This window comes from Gadus chalcogrammus, chromosome 12 (assembly GCF_026213295.1).
Source record: "Gadus chalcogrammus isolate NIFS_2021 chromosome 12, NIFS_Gcha_1.0, whole genome shotgun sequence".
Lineage (NCBI taxonomy): Eukaryota > Metazoa > Chordata > Actinopteri > Gadiformes > Gadidae > Gadus > Gadus chalcogrammus.
The window spans coordinates 26373112-26391846 of NC_079423.1; the positions used below are offsets into that span (position 1 = coordinate 26373112).

At 48.1% G+C, this 18735-nt stretch overlaps 1 protein-coding gene across 2 annotated transcripts in view; it reads left to right on the forward strand.

Moving 5' to 3' along the window:
- pde4ba (phosphodiesterase 4B, cAMP-specific a) overlaps positions 1-18735 on the forward strand; it is a 130722-nt gene that overhangs the window by 31344 nt on the left and 80643 nt on the right. The window contains exon 3 of one of the 2 annotated variants that reach the window (XM_056604007.1): positions 425-675. In XM_056604007.1, coding sequence (XP_056459982.1) covers positions 425-675 — 251 coding nt within the window. Of the gene's footprint in view, positions 1-424; positions 676-5855; positions 6932-18735 lie in introns of those variants that run through there. The other variant, XM_056604008.1, reaches the window with a different exon arrangement.

The following is an 18735-nucleotide window of genomic DNA, read 5'->3' on the forward strand; positions in this document are numbered from 1 at the left end:
TCTCTATATTGATGTGCTTTTCTTCTTCTATAAGCTGCTTTGGCCTTACCCCACTGTCCCACGCTTGTATACATACACACTCCCACCTAACAACTCGCTACAACAAGGGTCACATGAGCAAAAAGGCCTGTCTTCTCCTTGAAGATCCTGTCATCAAGGTGTTGGACCCATGTCATAGTCGATAGATGGTGGTCAATTATTAAAGTAATCAGTCCTGATGAGGTGTGTGTGTGTGCGTGTGTGTGTGTGTGTGTGTGTGTGTGTGTGTGTGTGTGTGTGTGTGTGTGTGTGTGTCTGTGTCTGTGTCTGTGTCTGTGTGTCTGTGTGTGTCAATATCCTTTTCAAGTGAATTGTCATATAACCCAAAAGCCTATAAAGTATAAAGACGGTGTATTGACGGCTGCTGTTGGCCCCCCCCCCCCAGGACACCAAGGAGCCCCCCGACTGCGTGCTCAGCGAGTCCTTCACCCCGCCCTACTCCACGCTGGGCTCCGACCTGCGCCGCCGCCGCCGCCGCTTCTCGGGCAACCTGCAGCTGCCCCCGTTGTCATGGCGACAGGGGGAGCGGGAGCGGGAGCGATCACGGACGCCCGACGCCGACTTCATGGCCCGGCCCACCTCCCTGCCCTTCGGCGCCCCGCCCCGCATCGACATCACGCCGGTGGACCCAGACTGGTGAGTGGGGGACCCCCCCACACACACACACACCCACACACAACACACACTACACACGCACACCCGCACGTGCGCGCGCGCACACACACACACACACACACACACACACACACACACACACACACACACACACACACACACACACAACAGACAACAGACAGACAACACACACACACAGACACACACACAGACAGACAGACAGACAGACAGACAGACAGACAGACAGACAGACAGACAGACAGACAGACAGACAGACAGACAGACAGACAGACAGACAGACAGACAGACAGACAGACATTGACAACACACACACACATACAACACACATACACTCACTCGGACACAGAGCCAGACAGACGGTTAGCCGGACAGATGGACAGACGGACAGATGGACAGATGAATAGATGGACAGCCGGACGGACACATCGACGGACAGACCCACAGACGGCGCCCCACATTCACACGGGTGTGTTTTTGAGTGGCTGTCTGCAACCATTTAAAACAGGTTTGGTTCAGGGTGATGGAGTTGGTCAGGATATTAACACACCTCTCTGATAACTGGCTTGCTAATAAGCTACGTCACATGACAATGTGCGCCGGCGGGTGTCGTCAGGTCTGCGCTGCCTGACAACCGTCGTCCGGGGGGAGGGGGCTCGTTGAGAGTCCCCACCTGTGTCAACGAGTGCATCACCCGTCATGTCACATCCATCCACTCGAGACCGCCTGCCCGGTCTCTTCATTTCTTTACCTCTTCTAGTGGCTTGTGCCATTTCGGTTACCCTTCCCCCCCCCCCCCCCCACTGTCGCAGGCGCTTTTAATCGCACAGCGCACCCAGTTCCTAACGAGCTACAGAGCTGCTGTCTGGCACGCAGCCAGAAGTGTCAAATTCAGATAAGCTTTCGGTTATTAAAGTAATCAGTCCTGATGAGCTCTGGGCTCTGTGTGTGTGCGTGTGCGGTGTGTGTGAAGTGCGTGTGCGTGTGCGTGTGCGGTGTGTGTGCGTGTGCGCGATTGCTTTGTTCTGTCAATCTGAGCTTTTCAATGACGTAAACTTTGTATTATGATAGGGTTATTAAACCGCGTCGCAACACAATCGCAACAAGCACCAACAAACAAATGAAGACTCTCTTATACGCTGGTCGGTCATAATAATAAGTTGGGAAAGGAGAGCTGGTGGCATCTGTGTCACAGTGCTATTAGGTGTGTGTGTGTGTGTGTGTGTGTGTGTGTGTGTGTGTGTGTGTGTGTGTGTGTGTGTGTGTGTGTGTGTGTGTGTGTGTGTGTGTGTGTGTGTGTGTGTGTGTGTGTGTGTGTGTGTGTGTGTGCATGATACCAGACATTGTGTGGAACCGTGTTATCGTGATATTGTGACTAAGCTTCTTCATTGGCTCTTCTCGGTGGTGAAGGCTGCAGGACGGTAACGTGATCCATTAATAGCTAATGGATTATATCCCTGTGCAGGACACGAAGAATAGACTGGTGCTCCGTCATCACGGCTCACAGTTGTACTGACGCAACTCTTAAGCCATTGTGTGCTTCGGGTGTCATGTGACATTGGCAGCCCCGTCTGGTGATGTCATGACGACGTGGACAATGTCACGATGTAACAGCAGCATGCCGCTGCCCCGATCGCCACGCTAACCTATGGGTTTCCATCATCACCAGCTGCAGGGTGTGATGTTGTGACTGTGTAGCACGTGGTGGAAACCTTCTACTCTCTAGAATTGTACTCAAAACAAGCCTTTTGGGTGAAATTCTGAAATCAAATCCATGTTGTTTTCAGTCCATAAGGTGGCAGTATTAACACCGTTCTCTGCTAGGCTTTTCAGAATGGTGTCATCCATGCACAAACATGCACACGCACGATTATGACACACACACACACACACACACACACACACACACACACACACACACACACACACACACACACACACACACACACACACACACACACACACACACACACACACACACACACACACACACACACGTATAATTGTGTTCTCAGGATCCAGTGAGTAATTTCCTGCTAGCCTGCTGGCTGTATCCAATCAGAAAGTGTGTTCGTACTTTGGCGGTTTGGCTGTGACAGCAACGTCAGTACAAATGGAGGTGGAAGCAGGCATCTTTCTGTCCACTCCTTTATCCTCTTTTCAGCCTGCCTGTCTGCTTCTCTCACCCATCACTCTTAACACACACCCAACACAGGTGCAGGCACACACACATACACACACTGTGTGTGTCACTGTCACAAGTCTCAACTTATGTTTGTGATTATGTGTGGTTATTTGTTTTGTTTATATGTGTGTCGTTTTCACATGCGTGTGTGTGTGTGTGTGTATGTGTGTAATAGCATGCCATTACCCATATCATCAAATCGGCCAGTCCCCTCTTTTGCCCAGTGTGGATCCATTAATAATTTTGGCGTTGAAAGGGTTAAATGTTGCAGTGAGGAGGTAGAGGGGTGGCGGGCATCAAGAAGTTATTTTGGGATTTAATAATTTTTTCCTGCTGACGCACATAATTGTTTCGGAGCTTCAGGTCCCATGCATAATATCATTCAGTTTTAATTTGAGGTGTTTGTGCGCTGGAATTGCCCCGTGTGTGTGTAAGGTGGTTTATGACACGCAAGGTTGCGTGTTGGATTCCCCTGCACTGTCTACTGTCTTGACCCATTGCATCCAAATCTTGCTCGAGCCACATACAGAGTCATTCAGCACGTAACACAATGCATCAGCAGACAAACTCAGCGTTCTGAGATGTGCTCTGAGGAAAAATACAAAAGAAATCGATCTAGAAAGAGAAGTGTAAAAATCGATATAGAAAATCCCTGTGGCTGAAAGAGAATTCAGGTTCACTTAAGAGCTATTATATAGAGCATTAGGAATGTACCACTTTTCATATAGATCATGCTAAGAGCTATTATATAGATCATTAGGAATGTACCACTTTTCATATAGATCATGCTAAGAGCTATTATATAGATCATTAGGAATGTACCACTTTTCATATCGATCATGCTAAGAGCTATTATATAGAGCATTAGGAATGTACCACATTTCATTTAGATCACGCTTGGGGCGGGAGGTCGATCCATGGAATGAGATCTGGCTTCGCTCACCACTTCACACGGTACAGAAAAAGTCTGGTTTTGAGATGTGTGTGTGTGGTGGGTTACAACACCAGTCTGGTTACCATCTGCGTGACTCAGTGGGTGGGGCTGGGGAGGTAACCTAATTGGAATGTGACGTCAGTGTCCACAGAGACGGCCAATGGGGAGACAAATGATGCACATAATTACGTGTCGGTCCGTACGCACGTGTGCTAATTTTTATGCAGATGTTAATCTGAATGCATGTTTTCATTGGCTGCTCACAGCATTGACACCGTCACTTGCATTGAGTAGAGTGTATGCAAAAATTAACTAGCCACCTACATATTTTGTTTGTTTTTGTTGACACCTGCGTCACTATCCTTTATTTGCATTTTAAGCAAGTGCTTTTAAGCAAGATAAAAGAGAAAGGGTGTAAAGCAAAGTGTAAAATAAACAGGGGCACATCCTTGAAATAGCCAACTAATCATAATCTCAGGTCATTATTAATTCATGATCATATGAATATCCTTTACACATCCTGCTTTGCTGCAAAGCTCTGTGTGGTCGCGTCGGCATTCCCTACAGCTTTGAATGTGTTACATAGTCTAGCGAAAGCTGCATTTATTATTTTGACTTTGATTTAGTGGTTTGAAGCAATTATAGCAACAGAGGAGAGCAGAAAGTGATAGAGATGGCAGAGCAACAGAAAGTCGGACATAACGTGATAGAGAGAGAGACACTGCATATATCGGTGACTCACAGCCCAAACACAACACCCTGCGGAGCAGACGAGAGAGCGAGCGCTCACACGTTCTGTCCTCCTCGTCCTGTTATTTTTCTGCCTCTTCATTCTCTTTATTCTCTCATGTCATCTCTCCCTTTCTACAGGGCAGTCCTTATCTCTGCCATTATCTCCCCTCCCTTGTGTGTGTGTGTGTGTGTGTGTGTGTGTGTGTGTGTGTGTGTGTGTGTGTGTGTGTGTGTGTGTGTGTGTGTGTAAGTGTGTAAGTGTGTTTGTGTGTGTGTTTGTGTGTGTGTGTGTTTGTGTGTGTGTGTTTGTGTGTTTGTGTGTCTGTATCTATGTTATTCTGTCTGACTCGTAAAAATAGCAATCTCACGGTTGGATTACTCCCTTAGTTCCTCATGCCAGACATAATTTGCGTGTGTTTGTGCGTCGGAGGAATTCAGATTAGATATTCGAAGGAGCTCTGTACGACGAAGGAGCTCTGTACGAGCTCAATGTAGAGCTCTGTACGACAAGGGCAGATGATATAGTCTCTGTGTTGTGTGTTTTGTGTATGTTTGTCTATGTTTGCACGAGCGGGTGTGTACCTGCTTGCTGTTCACAGTGTCAGTGGGACTATTGTCTACCTCTCAGCGACAAAGAGTTGATCCGTTTTTTTGTTTTGTTTCTACACATTATTCAAACCCAACATTCCTAGAAAAAACACGCCTGCTAAGAAAAGAAACACAAACACACGAAATAAATAATACAACCGGTAATAACAACAACGTAGCGAACCCCCTGTCAAAGCACCCTGTCACCAAGTCTGCACGGCTCCCAATTGCCACAACTGCACGAGCGGCAGCCAATCAGACGCCGGGGGAGGCGTGGCCTAGCGCCTGCTGCCTGCCTGCGCTGAGCTGCTCGGGTATTTTCTGAATGAGCCCGCCGGTGGAGCCTGTGTCCGCGTCTGCGCCCCGCCGTGCCGCGCTGCCCCCAGAGTGTGTGAATGAAGGAGGCTTGGCCGCGCCGCGCACCAGAAGGGGGGAAGTGGACCTACGTGAGTCGCCGGGAGCGCCTCTCGAGATAGCCAGAGGCGGCTGCTTCTTGGTTGTGTTATCAGTGCCGGGCGAGGGGGAGAGGGAGAGGGGGTGCCAGGGCTGGGTTGGGGGAGGGGGGGTCTGGTCGACTGACAGCGGTGGGGGGTGTGGAAGTGTGACGCCGGGGTCAAGGATAAAGAGTTTGTTTTCCCGGGGGGGGGGGGGCGGGGGTGTGTTGGATCGGAGACGGTTGAAATAAGAGGAGGAAGGAGGAAGGGAGGCAGGAGGACAGAGCAGCAGCAGCTGAGCAGGAGACGCTGATCTCAGCTCCCACTGAATCATTCATAGGGGAGTTCCTCTGGTCGCACGCAGACCGACCTGGGCCGAGAGACGCGGAGAGGGCGGGAAGGAGAGAGAGAGAGAGGGAGAGAGAGAGAGAGAGAGAGAGAGAGAGAGAGAGAGAGAGAGAGGGAGGGAGGAGCAGCAGAAGAGGAGCTGTCTTCCAGAGGGTGCTGTGACCCGGTTCCAGGCAGTGCTCCTCCATGAAGCCTGAGCCCAGCAGCGGAGGCAGGAGACGCCTCAGATAAGAGCCAGAGAGGCTGCTGAACCCCCTCCCCCACAGCTGGGCTGAACCCCCCCCCCCCAACACGGAAGACCTTGACGGGAACGACGGGAATACCAGGAAGACAAAACCCCTCAAAGGGAAATCGAGACAATAATAAGGCTACAAGTGAGCTGGACTTTTGCGTTGGGCTTACTTTTGTGCGCTGCTTTGTCGTGCGTGTGTGTGTGTGTGTGTGTGTTTTTGTGGGGGGGGGAATTCTGCCGTGTCTTGGCCCCACATCTCGGCTGGCCGCAGCAGCATTCCAGCCCGGGGTAAAGCTCTTGGTGGCTGGATCAAAGCTCCCCCCAGACCACCACCTCCACCACCACCACTCTGCCTGCCTGCCTGCCAAGAAGCCTCAACGGGGGAGGCGGAGGAAAGACAACATCCTAGCATGAGGGGCCGACGCTTCAAGTTCAGCACCTGAACGCGGACCCCCCCCCCCCCCCCCCACCTCGGCCGGCCGGATCCTCTCGCCTGCCTCATGTTTCTGCTTTAGACCCAAAGTACTGTAAGCTCTGCTTCCCCATCCCCCCCCCCCAACCCCCCCCACAAAGAGAACGATGTCGTCCAACGAGCTGAGCGTGTCCGACACGGACCCGTGCATCCGCACCTTCAAGGACCACATGCACCTGGAGCTGGAGCCGCCCAAGCTGGCGGGCGGGGTGGCGGGCAAGCGCGGCGCCACCTCCCCCAAGCTGTCCCCGCGGAGCTCGCCGCGGCTTTTCCGCAAGCTGATGGTCAACAAGAGCATCCGCCAGCGCCGCCGCTTCACCGTGGCCCACACCTGGTAAGCCGGGGGTTAACGGGTTCAGGGTGCTCTAAGTGGGAGTCAACACCCCCCCTCCCCCCCCCCCCTCCCCCCCGAGGAGATAAGATAAGCAGGAGGGTGGGGGAGGGGGGGTGGGAGGATGGACATCGGGCAGCACTTAAAGCCAGGAGGGTATGGAATGAGCAATGAAAATTGCTAATGGAGGCAGAGTGGGTAAACATGAAGATGTGGAAAGTAGAAGGGGGGGGGGGGGGGGGGGGGGAGGTGGACGTGGTCCATCAAAGAGTTAGTATGCGTGTGTTACATAAAGGGAGGGTTCAGCCAACACTGGGCTTGGGTTTCGTTAACCGGTAAGATGTGTCCAGTTTCAAGATCAGTCTACAGAGTTACAGTAAAATGAGTTTTACCATGAGCAGAAACTGTGTTCTCTGTTGTATACTTCTCTGTGTCTACGTGTGTTCATGTGTTTGTGTTTATTCGTTGTGTGGGTGTTTTTGTTTGTGCTTGGCTGTGTGCATCAGTCTGTCGTCTGTATTTACAACAGCTCAGACAAAGGTTGGTTTTGTACACTATAGAGCAACAACTTTGTGTTTAGAGATCTTACGTCTGGCAAACCCCGACCAACCAACATTTGCATCCGGAAAAACCACAGAATGCCGGACAACGCATCACCGAACATTTGAAAGATTAATCTCCCGTGAAATGGATTGAGTAGGAAGATCCATTTTGGTAAACATTTCCCAGGAATTACTTCTATCCCTTAGGGCTCTCGGCGTTACGCAACGCAGCGTGGGTTCTGATTGGCTGCGTGTGTGCGGCTCCAGGGGAATTTCTGGGAAGGGGCTAGTTACAGGGGTCACAGGAGTATGTCGTACACTTGTTAGGGTAACATTTATCAAACCGCCGTCGCCCTATTAGCCCGAGCGACGCACCACGAGTAGAGAGAGAGAGAGAGAGAGAGAGAGAGAGAGAGAGAGAGAGAGAGAGAGAGAGAGAGAGAGAGAGAGAGAGAGAGAGAATAGTGTGCAGTGTGGCGGATCTGTAGGGCTTGATTAAACACAATAGGGAGGTGATTAAGAGGCTGACTCACAGATTAGCCAGCAGGTGCCAACGCTCGACCCGCAACCAAATCCAGATCCTCTTTCAGATCGACATAGGAAAATAAGGGAGTGCATGGTTGCTTTGTTTATCATTCCCCAACCCTTTCAAAGGTCTGTCATTATAAAGCCCTCGTGCTCTGTGGTCGGAGCGTGGATGTCGGTGTAGGTACTGAAAGGGTGGGCCGTGCCAATGGCACCGGGCTGATTCTGAATGGATAAGCTTTGCTTTTCAGCCGGCTGGGTATTTATTAGTTATTTCCTTTGGATGTGGGCTCAGTAGGAGCCTGCACCGCTCGCCTCTGTGGACGCCTGGCTTCATAGACGCCTTTAATCCGTCCATACAAATCCCCTTTTGATTGGCTAATGCTGGAGGAAAAAATGGCAGGCAAATACGTACTCACTCTGGCGCTAAAATGCACAGGCACACGTACACATAGATGTGGACACACGTGCACACACACACATGCCCATGCACACGCACGCACGCACGCACGCACGCACGCACGCACGCACGCATGCACACACACATGAATGTGGACGTGCGCGCCTGCGTACCCACACACACACACACACACACACACACACACACACACACACACACACACACACACACACACACACACACACACACACACACACACACACACACACACACACACACACACCCACACACGGTAGAAGGCTCGCGCTCGTGTGGAGGCGATATGAAATCCCTTTTCACAGCGGCTGCATGCAGCCGTGTCCCACCATGACACAAAGAACCTTGCGTTCACCGGCGGACGACAGAACAGCGTCCGTGTGAGTCAGTGAGTTTCTGCAGTGTAGACAGTGAGTCGTCCACCGGCGTCCGCTCACCGCCATGTCCTTGTCAGAGAACCTCCAGGAAGCTGTCACTTTTATTTTTTCTTCTTCACACTTATCGCCCTCAGCCCCACGGGGGACTTAGCGGCAACCCAGATGGAAAGCTCCACAGCCCCCCGTGTCGTGCTGTCACCGCCCCCTGGAACAGGCTTGTTGTCTCCCCTGTTGAGGCTTGACGCCACAACACTGAGCATTAGCGTTTACAATATGTTTACGTTCCTACACGTTTTTTTTTTTTTTTTACACGGCGAAGACGAGCGAAGAACGAAACAAAAGCCGCGTCGAGAGCGAGGATGTGTGCTGTGGTGCGTGTGTGTGTGTGACATATTGATGAGCCGGATCTATATTTGGGAATCAATGCTAGCTCTGTTTTTGCGGTCTGTCGACTGGTAAGCTGATGAACGACCTGACCTTTATTCATACAGAGACAACAGTTCTTCTGGGTTGTGTTCTGGCCTGAGGCTGGTTTGTGTCTCCTGCTCTCTTTCTCTCTCTCTGTCTGCCTTTGTCATTGATGTATTTAATAACCTCCCCCCCCCCCCTCTCCACCAAAGGCCTAGGTTATGTTCTGATGTCCCTCCCAAATTGTCGTCCCTACTCTAGATGTTGCTCTATCAAAGATTATTTGAAATGGATAATGTCAACATTCATCTTTCAACACCAGAAAAATTTATGGTCAAGGTTGTATGATATAAGTTGTTTTGAACGCGTTCATATACAATGCAATTTACACATAAACTAATTTAAAGGACAAACAGTAAGATCAGTAACCACAGGCCACTATAGCGAGGTTTGACAACCATTGTGAACTTGAGCTTGATTTACTGGTTAAAAAAAGCACAGGAGGAGCATTTATGCAATGCACAAAAAAGACTGTGCCGACGTTCCAGATCAAACACTGTGACATAACACGTCAGTATCACAAAGTAATGCGTGATTCAACTACACATATTGACATAGTGTCTATGACATTGACATGGCTTTGCTCAGTGTTGATATGTTTGATTTGCACCATGGCTCTGCCCGTGTGGGAGGAGCAGGCGGAGCGGTGGAAGCCACGCAGGATTGGAATAAATATAGCCGGGCCAGTGAGGCAGATCGGGGAGATTGAACAACAATGGAGACGCAAATACGGACGGACAAGGAAATGTCAGTCGGCACAGCAGGGCCACACACATATGTGGGAATTAATTTAGGCTTGTGTGCTTGGAGGCTGGTTTAGGGGTGGCGGAAGATAGGGGGTGGCGGGGGACAACAACAGAGGGAGAGAGCTATTCACCTTAGCTTAAATGTCAGCCCAAATATCCATCAAGACCGCCTTAATTCATCAGGCGAGCCAGCCCGCTATTGATGTGCTGCTCTGTCTCAGGGCTCTCTGGGCAGCTGTGACTCAAACACGCGCGGCTCTTCATGTGGACGTCTGGCTCTGCTTAGCGCTGTCACCGCTGCGACGGCTCAATCTGAACCCACTCCTCAGGATCAGATGCAGAGAGACACACGGAGAGAGCGGTTTTCTGTGGTTACGGTTTTTGACCTTTTTTTATCGTGGGCTTCTTTGTTATGTTTCCCCCTCGCTTCGTTTTTGGAACTGCTTTGGGAATGTCAATGTTGGTTTTCATGCCGATCAAGGTCTTTTGAAATTAATTGAGAGAGAAAGAGAGGGAGAGAGAGAGAGAGAGAGAGAGAGAGAGAGAGAGAGAGAGAGAGAGAGAGAGAGAGAGAGAGAGAGAGAGAGAGAGAGAGAGAGAGAGAGAGAGAGAGAGAGAGGCAAAGCCGGTGACTCACACACGCATGCAATAATATGTATGAGTGTTTGTTGGTGTGGGTGTTCATGTTAATTTTGTGTGTGAATGCAAATGTGTGTCTTTGCATGGGCGTATGTCTGTTGAGCATACTGGCTATTGTTTGCATTGAGGCGTTGTGCGATGATGTAATGTTGACCAACTCCCAGGGGCAGCCAGCCCCACAAGCCCCTGTTAGCAGCCTGCTGCACTGGTTCTCTGCTTCATTCTGTCAAGCCCCCCCCACCCCCTCCTCTTGTTGCAGCCGTTTCCACCAATGATGGGGACAACAAGATATTTCTAAATGTTTTGACTCTTCGGGTCCATGACAATGTCTACATGGTCAGGGCAGTCTGGCACCGCTGAAAGAGAAGCAAACAAACTGGGAGGGGAAAATGAGTTTAAAGGCTCACGTTTACCCTTCAAGGAGTGTTCCGGCTACTTCTTCTTCATCATCCTCCTCCCTCCTCTTCTTCCATCCCCTTGTTTTTCTAACACTGTGTGGTATTTTGTTTTTCTGAACCTCTCCCTGCCTCCCCCTTACCATTCCAGTCGGAGGGAGTAAACGCATGTGTGTGTATACAAACGCTTGTTTGTTTGTGTGCGTACGTCCGTGTGTGTTAGTGGATGCATGCAACAGGCCAATTCCCTTTGACTCGATTTTCCTACATTTGTTTACTTGGTGTGTGCGTGTGTGAGACATATTTCCTGCAAAATGCGCCCAGCTGTGTTTTTTTCCCCACATGTTGCATGTGGTTTCTATTCATCACACACAAAGAGACTCCTTTGCATGTTGCTAGCATCGGCCAAGATTTTTCCTTTCTGCATTGCTGAAGCCGTATCCATAGCTTATCTCGAAAAACCAATGTACAAGTTCAAGTATGAAGTGACGTTAGGTTAGCTTCAGCGTTAAACTCCAGTATTTATCGAAAGTAGGAGAGTAACATTTCAGCCCGAAGCCGCATTAAGGCTCCTTGCCCCATCTAGGGGAAAGGTGCACTTGTCTCTTGTCCGTGCTCCTTCATATTTGCTAATTTATCTCGGTCGGCTAGCCTCGGGCTGCTGCTACTGGAGCTTAGCGCCGCGAGGACGTCAACCCCCCCCCCCCCCACCACCATGTTAAACACGCAACCTTCTGCGTCGGTCTGTCGGCCACCTCTGCCCAGCCATTTGTCTTCATTATGTTCCATACCTCACTGGTTTCCTTCGTCACCCTATCTCTGCCTCTCTCCTCTCATCCCCCTCCCCTCCCCTCCCCATGCACACTGTCATCCCTCTACCCTTCCTAAAGCTATTGGGCCATTGCTACTAACAGCCTGCTACACACACAGCTCATGCACAGTGCACACACACTCACACTCTCACACACACGTAAGCGCCGGCACGCACACGCTCACGCACACGCTCACGCACACGCTCACGCGCAAACTGTATCTGAAGCATGGTAGTGTTTAACCTATTGATCTTCTCATGTACTGCCACGACGTTCTCTTTTTTTGCCTCTATAGGTGAATAACATTAAGATATAAAGCAGAGGCTAAACTGCATTTGATCTGATTTTCAGCGTCTAGGTAACTTAATAGAAGCACAGTTCTTATGAACAGTCAGATCTACTGTACATTGACACTCTACCTCAGTGAAGGCGGAAGCAGGAAATGGGAGATGCTGTTTCGTTACAGCAGGTAGCCTTTTCCGGTGCGGCGTGGAGAGACGAGCACTGTTGAACCTGTCTGGAGGAGAACAGCCTACTGACTGGCGCTGGCCAGCTTGAGGGAACGGGCGGTGGTCAGATATGCTGATGGCTCCAGAGACAGTCCTTAATGTTCAGGGTACTGTAAGGCCATCCATCTGATTTCCCCTTTCTCTCCACCACACCCTGACGCACAGACTCGTGCACGCACTCCGTCACTTAGATAGAGGGAAGCCCAGTGGCTAATTCACAGCACAACCTTTATGCTACGCTCATCACCGCAGCTGACCCAGAGCGGGAGGAAAAGTGGTATTCAAATATAAAAAAGAACTAAAAAGTGTGAAAGAGCCGGAGACGGAGAGTGACAAGAAAGGAAGAAAGAAAGAAAGAAAGAAAGAAAGAAAGAAAGAAAGAAAGAAAGAAAGAAAGAAAGAAAGAAAGAAAGAAAGAAAGAAAGAAAGAAAGAAAGAAAGAAAGAAAGAAAGAAAGAAAGAAAGAAAGAAAGAAAGAAAGAAAGAAAAAAAGACTGACAGAAAGGAAAGAAAAAGATAGAAAGAAAGCAATTAGTCCCACATTCCGTTTGGAGAGAGAAGGGTTTGTGCGCATTTCCTCCTATTCATATCTAGATGAACTAACTGACTCCATTTGTGCAAAGAATTGTGTGATTAAACTTTTTGTCATGGTGTGTGTGTGCGTGTGTGTGTGTGTGTGTGTGTGTGTGTGTGTGTGTGTGCGTGTGTGTGTGTGTGCATGCAGCATGTATGTGCGTGTATGTGCTGCCATCTGTATATTATATTCATAACATTCAGTTTGAATCCTCAGTATTCATCATCCACAACACTTGTTGTTCTCTTGACTCCGAGGCTCCGTTCGACAGTCTAAGCTGAGAGGAGGCGAACAGGTTATGTTCTGTTCGCGTTTCTCCCGTTTGATTTCCGTCTGACTGGCTGATTAATAACTGTCAGGTCCTTTTTGGGGCTGGAGATCTTCTGGAAGGGACAGCGACGCAGAAGGCAGGATGAACTATAGTGATTTCAGCTTATGATTGGAGACATCCAGGGCAATCATTCAAACCATGACATCATTGTTGCTGATTTATGAGGACGAACATTTAGCTCACAGGGAGTGTGGTTTGGACAAACCGATGCAGCATCGGTTCACCATTGTATACATAGAAAGCAGGCTAAGTACATTCAATATTATTAAACTGAAAGTGCATTTTTTATTTGATTGCATCATTAAATCTTGATAGGTGCGGCGGGAAATTTGAATCAATAATGAAATAACACTGAGTATTCCTGATTAAACCCTAAAGGATCCAATCATCAGGCATGTTGTCTCTAAAGGTATGCTTTAACAGCTATTATCGAAGTAGCCCTCCATTATTGGTCCAAAAGTAGAGACAACATTGACCATGTATGTTTACAAAGGGAAGATGATGATGGCTGCCTGAAAGAAAGGCAGGATGTAAATTGTGTCCCAATACATATCTGAAGGTAATTTCCTGTGGCCATGAAAGAGTGATGCCCTCAATCTAGAAAGGATACTTGTTTGAAAGTCCCTGTCTAAATTTCATGTGGTGAAACGCTATGGACAGGTTTGCCGATTTCAAACTTGTAAAAAAAACAAAATGTGATAGAAATAACAAACAGAACATGATCAAATATACGTTAGCATTTATGTTTGAACTATGGGTCCACGGCAGCCAAAGTAAATGTGGACAAATTGTTTGAAGGGAGGGGGATCCAGGTGGCAAAATGGCCTTTGACTGACTGCTTAGAGATTCAACAGAGGGACAAACAGCCTGTGTTTACCTCCTGGCTCAAAAGCACGCAGAATGACTAATAGTCAGGAGATGAGTTTCAGCCACGTCCCACGCGGGGTCAATGAGGGTTGGGCAATTTTTCGGATAGAATTGTAGATCCCGGTTGTGTAAACTAATTATGGTGTCGCTATCTGTAGGCCTACCAAGTCAAAACACGACTTGCGTTAGAAGACGTATTCCACGCTTTTTTTTCACATCTATAAATGGATCTAACTGCCATGGATCTGGGGTACCGCCGACTGTCCACTGCTGTCGTTTGATGCTAAATGTGATCTATCGTTGGCTCGCTATCAGTGGGACGTGCTTGAGCATGAGGTACGAGCATATGATAATGAAGACGCTAAAATGGCCGCTAGCGCTAACACCGCGACTGAGCTAGAAGAAAAAAATGGAAAGCGGCTGTGCCTGTCTGGGGGACAGGGACATACATCTGGTTGCAGACATTCAGAGTAGAATGATATTTATGTTGGAAAACTCGCTTTATTCTCCAACATGCGCAACAGGCTGCATGAATGTTGCGTGTGTCAGAGAATACAGGAAGAAATTAACGAATGACCTTTAGCATACATGACATTTGATCTGTTGACTTAAATCCTAAATTTAATGCCAGATCGAAAGCCCATGGAATGAGTAAGGTGAAATGCCTGGCCTGATTTTGGGTTGAGTTGCTTTTTATTAATGGTTGAAATGTAAACCATGAAGTTTTGGGTAGAGGTTTCACATTGGTTTTTTTATGAATGTCCCCAAACCCTAGGGGCAATGCTCTTTTGTAAAGCTATCTTCTTCCGATAGCATTTGTTCTTGGTTCCTTGATTTAGAGGGGAAATAGCGTTAGACCTTCCATAGATAAGCAGGTGTTTGTATTCATAGGTTTTCTCTTTTGAAGAGACTATCAAACCTTTAAACTAGTATCAAACCTTTAAAATCAATATAAATGAAAATATCGTCCATTTCTGTTTAGTTGTCGCTTTCGTTAATTAATGCAGGCTTGCTAAGCAACATCTATTTAATGATGAATGGAGTTGTTATGGCCCATTACTGATTAAGGGAATTGATGGACGGCAGGGAAACAAAGATGATCTCAACAAATAACACTCAGCGGATAGACGTGTGTGATAACCAGACCGGTAAGAGATAGGATTACGCTCTGCAGGGTTGTGGGTTGAAAGGAATATTAACAATGCGTATTTATTCGGATCGTCATCATCTTCATCATCATCATCGGCAACACACACTCCCTGGTGATATTTTCCAGTTGGCTGTCGTCATGAATTCATCCTGCCTGTAGTCCATATCCTGCATGACTACGTGTTCCCATTGTGAGCAGGGGAGACAAACAAATAGACAGAGCTCAGACAGAATGTTTTTTTGCGGTAATAGGTCTTGTTACGCATGTCGATCACGGCGCCCATTGCCCCTCTCCCCGTCCTTGGATAGAAGGATCATCCGCTCTGCGTTCCTTCTCCGGGTTTCTTCCTTGATGATAAAGTTGTGTCTTGCCCTTTTGGGTGGCGGCTAGGGTTAGGCATGGTCTTAACTATATGGCCGGTTAAACCCCTTGAGACTGTAAGGGCTATACAAATACAATCAACCCCCTTTTTTGTTCCTGTGTTTCCTGATGATGTCATGGGTCATTTAGCGCAATGAAAAACAACTCATGTACCGCTCTTTTTCTTCACTACTCGTATTCATTCGTTCCCCCTCTTCACCCGGAATGTTCCTCTCAGGATTTACGTACTTGCCGTGTCGCCCTCACAGCCTATCCCTGTTCATTAAAGCACAACTCCCCAGTGCTGCTTATTTAGTTAATGTCACATTGATTTACACACATGCACGCACACACGTACACGCGCGTATGTGTATATAGAGACATACACACTGCAAGGCCCTCTTCATAAGCCAGTGACCTACTCCGACATCCTTATTTTTAAGCTGTACAACGGACAAACCATAGAGGGGATAACGCATCATCCCCGTTCCCAATTCCCATGAGTACAGCATCAGTGATGGATGGGTCCCCCTAAGATGATGGATAACTGTGAGCAAGGCTCAGGTGACTACAGGGATACAGCGCCAGAATTGACCATAGCTGGCAACACTGGGTGGAGCCTTTAAACAGACAAGTTTCTTGTAGCTTATGAAGGACAGTTTCAGTGTTACTTGTGCATGGCAATAGAATTTGGTTCGTGAGGGGGATCTCTGCCATGGCATTTTGTCAGCAGTGGATCAGAGGGAGTTGTAGGGTAGTTCATTCATAGAAGAGATGGAAAGAACGAAGCCAATTGGTAGCTCTGGAAACACACTCGGGCATACACAGCACCACACACAGGGCTGTGTACATACATAGAGGTATTGCATAACAGCACTTGGGGATCAGCGTCTCAGGGACTGAACAGAGAGACGTCCAGAGGCGTTAACGACTGGGAACATTCCCTGTGGTTTCTGTATGTACGTGCATGTCATTAAGAGTCTCACACGAGGTTATGTACTGTATGTGCACATACAGTACGCACCATCAAGTACAACACACATACACACAAACACACACACACACACACACTGACGCCAACGCTGCCAACATAAACCTTCTCATGTGTGCACACTGGTCCCTGCCCTGTTAGACGAATGGGTGTTTACATCCCCCACACACACACAAGCACGCAGGCCTGCGCGCGCATTCACTTAACATATACACGCACGCACGCATGCATTCACACACATTCACACGCATTAAGTTGACATACACAAGTGTGTCTACAGAATGAGACACTCATGTAAATGTACAGTGTCACATGTCCATCCGTCCTTCAGGGTAATCACATCCATCCCTTGACATGGTTAATTAGTTGGAGGACCCCGGGGCAAGCCAACAGTGCCTGGCTTCCAATTTTCTCCAACCCAACCCCTGGTTTCTCTCTGAGAAGTTCTGCCCGGGAGTCCAGTCAACCCCCACGTAACCTTTCTCTGACCTCTGACATCTGGCCTCTCTATTTATACATACGCTGTTATGAGTATCAGCACAACGACAGGACAAAGCCAAATTCTTGTTACAAAACCGACAGGGTAAACACCATACCTTCTCTCTCTCCGTGTGTGTGTGTCTCTCTCTCTCTCTCTCTCTCTCTCTCTCTCTCTCTCTCTCTCTCTCTCTCTCTCTCTCTCTCTCTCTCTCTCTCTCTCCCCCGCTCCCTCTCTTCTCTCTCATGTAACCTTTTAGTCGATTCTCCCAGGTCCTCTTAGCACAGGGTGATGGTTTGGAGGCATCCTGCTTCCAGCCAGCAAGTCTGGCATTTGAAGGTCACGGAGGGAGGGAGAGAGAGAGAGAGGGAGGGGCAAGGGAGAGGGATACTTTTTACTTTCACATTTTTTTTTATTACGTTTTTTCTGGTGTTATAAAATCGAATTGATGGCAATGTCAGCAAAGTAATTCGGAAAAGCCTCTTCCAACCATATTGATCTTGTGTCCTAGTGTGTGTTAGTCCTCCACAGACAGACAAGGTCTAAATGCCACACTACTCTAGTTAGTGAACATTACGAAACAAAACATATGTTTTGTGTGTTTAAACGTGCAAATTTGTGTGGGTCTGCTTTTGACAAAAAACGTTGTTCTTAATCAAAAGCTGTTGTCAGGCTCCCTGATGGTTTCAAGGCATGAAACAAAGAAAAGGGGCCGATAGATTATGGATATGGAAGCAGGAGAAATTAATCGTTCCTCTGTTTTTACACAGCAGCATTGGAATAGGAACCACATTTCACAACTAATGAATCGCAAAGCGTTTAGTCTTGGGTTACATTGATGACTATTAGTTTGGCTGGTCAGAGGAACATGCAATACCTAAGGTATGCTAGCTGAAAACGTTTATATAGCCTGGCCAGGATCAGGATCGAAGCTTTAGTTCACAATACAATGTCTAGCCAATGTTTCATTCACTAATGCTGTTATAGCTTTAAGTGTACATGTGATTTTTAAATATACTTTTAATGCATCAATACATATCTTTGAGTGTCGAAAAGCGTCTTTGAGTGTCTAGAATAGCGCTAAAAAATGTAATCCATTATTATTATTATCTTATTCGCCCATTCCTCTCCTCAACTCTTTTTTTGACATTATCATTACCTCACCATCACCCAACGCCTCTTGCTAATTTTCTTCCTCTTCCCTGCTTTGAAGTCATTTCATGGCAGTTTTATTTTAAACTGCTGCTTTTACGGATGTGTGTGTGTGTGTGTGTGTGTGTGTGTGTGTGTGTGTGTGTGTGTGTGTGTGTGTGTGTGTGTGTGTGTGTGTGTGTGTGTGTGTGTGTGTGTGTGTGTGTGTGTGTGTGTGCTGTATCTCAAAGTGTGCATAGGTAAAAGGAGTCCATCACTCAAACAAATGTCTGTGCACCTTTGCAGTCTGTATTTACATGTGCACTCCTGTGTGTAGGTCAGCATAGAAAGCAATCCTTGACATCCAGCACTGCTGGTTTGCTGCCGGCACTGCTGTCCCTGTAATGGCCTCTCACAGTTGCCAGCAATTTCAGCCCCTGCCTTTCTCCTCCGCCATTATGTCCTGATTTCCTCTG